The following is a 5,613-nucleotide window of genomic DNA, read 5'->3' on the forward strand; positions in this document are numbered from 1 at the left end:
CAACTTTGAGAGGATATATATATAGGCAGACGAAACAATGAGAATTGAACTCAGATCTTAATTCTCATCGATATCAATAGATTATATAAGGTAAGTACTAAACTTAATTACAGGATATGGATTGGTAGAGCCAAAAAATTTCGTTCAAATCACGAATTTGTCTTAAAACTTTTATTTAATATATTATATAAATCATTACTTTAGAATCCAATAACTCAAATAAGATAAGCTTTAAATTCCGAATTCAAATTTCTTAAAACATTTTTTATTTATTTTTTTAAATATTAAGTGACCTATAAAACCAGGTGGAATTAAATGAATAATAATTGAAAGAAGAATAGATGGACAACCAATGGAGGGTCCCTCGCATGCAGTTGGAAGTGTTGAAATTTCATCACACAAATAATGCAAACATGTGGTCCCTTTCACCCCTTTTTACACCAATTTACAAAAGAATCATTCATATATCAAGAGGAAATAAAAACACATCACTTTCTCTCACACTTTGAGCCAAAATGCGTGCATGCTACGTAAATACATAGGCATAAAGACAACACCACCACCAAACACAGTTTAATATTTCTCACAATACAAAAAAACAAACACCACAACATAATACATACATAAATATTACTTACACAACTCACAACAATAGTGCTAAAAAGTTTACACAATCAAGAAGATCAAACTAGTCATGTGACAAACAGTAGCAGCAGTAGTTTTCCTCAGACGTGATATGATATGATATTCTCCAAGTCTTTTTTGACAAGATTGGCTTGATCCATTTCACCTCAGAAGAACACAACATCTGTAGGATGTAACCAAAAGAGAGGCGCATCGCCATGCAACTGTCTTGCCCGCCTTTAAGATGAGAAAAGGTAATGACCAAGAAGGATTCATGTGACTTGATCAATGAAAAAAGAGCAAGAAAGTGAGGTTTGGGACCCAAATTAGCCACCAAGCGTGCACTACAAACTTTTCAAAGGTCCTACTGAGGTAACAGCTCGCCTTATATCGTTCACACAGACAGCGAACAATTATGTGGGCAAGCAAAACACATTCCCAAAGGGCAGCAGAATCAACTTTTCTCTTGGGGGTCAGAATATGAACTCATGATTCACCACCCTTTATGGAAGCATGACAAGAAGTTCCCTCCTTATCTGAAAAGAAGACATGAATAAGACATGACCACTAATTTTCAAAGCCATAGCCAATGGTTCGAGCAGAATGATGGAATAAAGACTTTAAAGGGATTCTCCAATCTGGTTTACTTTGTTTATGGCATATTCTAATCAGCCACGCGTTGCCAATACCATTTAAACACTAATTATTCAATTCAAATACCTTTAACAGCAAGTCAATAATATGACCAGTGGCAAGCTGAAGCTCAAAGAGAATCAAGTCCGAGAGACTTGGCTTTCACCTTCAGGGATCTCAAGTAATGGATTGCTTCATCAAGAACAACCATCGAGTCTTTTCCCTTCCCTCTGGGGATTATTTCCTGCAAAATGCTTATTGTCTCGCGAATTTTATCCTTTCTTAGCCTCTTTTTCCCAGATGGAGAACCTGGTGCTCCTGAATCTTGTTCAAGGCCATTGGCACAACTGGATTGTGCATCATCCTCTAAGTTGGAGCATGTGTAGGCTTTTGTGGAGGTTGCAGTATCCCTTATTTCTGGTGCGTCGTAGCTACCATCTAGCAGTTTATGCCGTTTGGTCGACCCAACAGAACTAGCTACTTCTTCACCCCTTTCGTCAGACAACTCTGGCAGATCACGAGCGGTCATAGTACTAGGCGAGTGACCAGTGCTTGTTTCTTCATCATCCTCAGAACAATCATTATCATCATCAGAGTAGAGTAGGGCGTTCAGTTCTTCAGTATCCTCATGCATTTCACTTTCGACATCATCTTTGTTGTTGTCTTCATAATATTCCTTGTCGAAGAAATGCCCGAATGGAGAAGCTTCATTTGTTTTGATCTCTGGATCTTCCTTACTCGAATTATAAAGAGCAGGGGCTCTTGGATTCAAAGAAGCGGGGCATTGTACAGGAGTACCATTAGGAGAATTATAGATCAAAGTTGTCTGATCACCAGATTGATCAAACACAAGGAATCTCTTCTGAGCAGATGCAGTGCCTCCATTAGGATGTTTGTAACCTCCCAGATTTTCAGGTGCTCGGGGAGCAAGCTTCTCTTTGGGTAAAGTGGTCGAAACAGGATTAAAACCCTGATAAAACTGAGGCGAATAATATAACCAATTGCAAGGTTCTGTTGGCCAGCTTGCATTCGACTCTGGCAGGCCTGAAAATGTGAAAAATGGAGAATTCCCATTCGTAGGAACCTCATTTGACTGAGGAATCATGTAAGTAGGAAAAGAATTCTGCTGCCCTATATCAAATTGTGGATAAGAAAAATTCAAATGGGCTAACTGCAGATCTGAATACTGGTGATGAAACGAAGATACAAAGTCCTTTTCCATTCAACCTCAACAATCACCTGAAGATCGTACAAAAGAACCACCAAACTTATCAGATGAATTCTAGCCAAAATTGATCAAGAAAACGGTAAAAAGTTAAGAGGTTGCACATCATACCAGTTCTAAACAACTGTGAAACTACGAATTGCTGATTATTTCTTGCACTCTTGCTAAATAACGAAAAAAATAAAAACTCCAGCTTAACTTGAACGCGGTAACAAGAAAGATCTATCTACGTGACAGGCTTAAGCAAATGGCGGAAGTATTCAGCCTGAAATATCGAAAAAAGGAAATTAGATGTCTTCCAACAAACAAAGGAATAACAAAGCACCTCATCAGGTCAAAGTTATTCTATTAGCAAGGATTCCACAAGACAAAAAGATAAAGAATCATATTCAAGAATATCAAATGTCCATTACTAACCTGGCAATCTTGGAGTGGTTGAAAGCATGCGATTACTCTAACTATTATGGTGGCAGACCCATCAATTCCATTTTCATGTTTCAATGCCCGAAATCTCGTCTGACTAGCTGCTTGGCACACCATAACTACTTGTTCCCAACCCTTTCACTCAACACAACACCTCAATCTTCCAGCAGAAAAATCAATAAACAAAAGAATTCCAAACAATCCCCTCAATAAAATGATTGAACAATCACCACAAAGAAATTCTTCCAACAGAAATGGCAGAAGGAAAATCACTCCCCACAAAACAGAAAGATTGAACGCTAAAGAAAAAAAATCTCACAAAAGACCCGAGATGAAAGTAATTGCAAGGCTTAATACTAATTAAGAAGAAAATTCTTACCAAGACTAAGATAAAAGTGACTAAATTCTCAGCTAATCCTGGGACTAACAGGAATGACAAGTGTGAGACTCGAGATGGAAGTAATTATAAGGCTGAATACTAATTAAAGAAGACAGATTCTCATCAAGGCTAAGATGAATGTGACTTAATTCTCAGCTAATCATCCGAACGTAACAGGGTATGACGATGAAACGTGTGGATCCCATGGAAAAGATTATAATGAATAATTGACTTCCAAGTTGAGAAAAGCAACACTAATGAACTGGTTTTTATGAAAAGGGTATTTTACAGAATGACACGGCAATACAAGTTCAAGGAGATAACTTTCCGATAAACGTCAACAGATAAACTATACCACCGCATACTGTTCTTTACTTTGCTCAATTGCCAAACTGGTCTTGTTCTTCACCAACTATAATCCCCTGAGAAGATTTCCACATACAACATCAGCTTTAAACCCATAAAATACCAAATGAAAAACATTCTTGAGAGTTTAAAAAAAGGAATCTTATAAAAGAAGATTGATCACAGAGAAATTAAACTAAGAAGGCGTGGGTTGTATTATTATGAAAAAATAAAGCCACTCTTTCTTTCTTTCTTATTATTATTCCTTTATTATTATTCCTTTCTTTTTCTGCTTTAGCTCAAAATCTCGAGAGACCAATAGCTTTAAAAGCCTAGGAATCACAGTCCTCTAGCTTAAATTTCTTTGTCAAAAGGTAAAACTACAGTGACTATTTTTCTGTTCTTCCTAGCTTACCAAACAAAGCATTACAAAACTTGAGAAATTGTAGCTAAAAATCATATAGTGTAGTCAATCAAATTCCTCTTATATCTCAAAAAAAAAAAAAAAAAAAAAAAAGTCACTCTTTGTACTAGATCTCAGTGAAAACCCCATCCATGAATGCCAGAAAACAACTAAAAATCTAAACTTTAGCACCCAAAAACCAAATGTACAAACAAAACAAGAAAACAAAGAGACCCCAATTAATCCAAACCAAGGAACATCATGAATTAAAAGAGAAAGAAAAAAAAAAATCAACCCAAATTTATTTGCAAGAAAATTTAAACTTCAGAACCCCAAAACCAATATACATAAAAAAAAATCAAAAAATAAAAAAATAAAAAGCAACCCCATTTAATCAAAACTAACATACATCATGAATTACAAGAGAAAGCAAAACAAAAAATCAATCAAAATTTGTTTACAAAAAGATGTAAACTTTAGGAACCCAAAAACCAATACACATAAGCAAAACAAGAAAACAAAGAAACCCCATTTCATCAAAACCAACAAACATCATGAAGTAAAAGAAAAAGCAACAAAAGCAATCACCCCAAATTTATTTGCAAAAAATGGGAATCAAAACAAGAATGAAGAAAAAGATACTTACCACAGTAGTGAAAGTGCTTATTATCCTTAGCAATAAGATAATTGAACAATTTTAATGAAGTAATGAAGAGCTGTAAGTTTTTTTGTTTTGTTTACTGTGTGTGTGTGTGTTTGCCAGGGAGAGAGATAAGAAGAATGAATTATAGAGTCAAAGATGAGGAGAGTGCACGGAGGGTAACACTATATAGAACCAAAAATAATACACAGAAAATAAGTATCATCTTCTTTTTTTTTTTGTCCAAGAATTAATTGCTATCGTACGTGCGAAGTGCACGCTTGGTTTTTGTGTACAATCATAGTAGTGTGTGTATTGATTTTTTTTTTCTTTTTCTTTTTCTTTTCCAAGTGTGTGTATTACTAAAGAAAGAAAATTGAAAAAGGATTATTTTTTGGACGGACGGTATAAATTTCGACAGTTTGAAGTTTTGTTAGATACAATCTTGATTTTTTTACGTTATTACTACTCTTTTTGTTTCATTTTACTCGTCCCAATTTAATATGGTACATTGATCAAGAAAAATAATTAATAACATAATTACTTTACCATAGTACCCCTATTAAATGATGTTATACATTTTAATTTGGAGGAAAAAAAATTAATACTAAAGGTAAAAAAGGAAAAAAAAATATATCTTGTCTTGATTAATGAAAAATGATAAGTAAAATGAGAAATTAAATTAATTAGAAAATTTGGGACAAGCAAAATGAGATTGGTGGAGTAAAAATCTCCATCTTGCGTCTATCGAGATACATAATTAGCTCCCGATACATCTAATGAATTTTTTTTCTTTGTAAAAATGCACAATTAGCTATCGTTGGATCTGTCGAGATACATAATACATTCAATTAAAATAATTTTTTACTTTATAAAGATACATAATTAGCTCTCGATATAATTTTTTTCGATTTTGGATCTGTCAAGATACATAATTAGCT

The 5,613-nt window shown here is 34.5% G+C and overlaps 1 protein-coding gene across 2 annotated transcripts; it reads right to left on the reverse strand.

Moving 5' to 3' along the window:
* Positions 1-545: 545 nt before the first annotated feature.
* On the reverse strand, positions 546-4,900 carry LOC107867392 (transcription factor bHLH143). 2 transcript variants are annotated; one of them, XM_016713608.2, is made up of 5 exons: positions 4,679-4,891; positions 2,900-3,706; positions 2,594-2,747; positions 1,345-2,496; positions 546-1,160 (listed from the first exon to the last, which is right to left on the reverse strand). In XM_016713608.2, the coding sequence occupies exon 4, from the start codon at positions 2,477-2,479 to the stop codon at positions 1,388-1,390; it is 1,092 nt and encodes a 363-aa protein (XP_016569094.1). In that variant the 5' UTR covers positions 2,480-2,496; positions 2,594-2,747; positions 2,900-3,706; positions 4,679-4,891; the 3' UTR covers positions 546-1,160; positions 1,345-1,387. The 2 variants fall into 2 exon arrangements, with proteins under 2 accessions (XP_016569094.1, XP_016569093.1); XM_016713607.2 differs by having other exon boundaries at positions 546-2,496; positions 4,679-4,900.
* Positions 4,901-5,613: the final 713 nt, after the last annotated feature.

The sequence above is a fragment of the Capsicum annuum genome, chromosome 4, assembly GCF_002878395.1.
Source record: "Capsicum annuum cultivar UCD-10X-F1 chromosome 4, UCD10Xv1.1, whole genome shotgun sequence".
In the NCBI taxonomy this organism is placed as follows: Eukaryota; Viridiplantae; Streptophyta; class Magnoliopsida; order Solanales; family Solanaceae; genus Capsicum; species Capsicum annuum.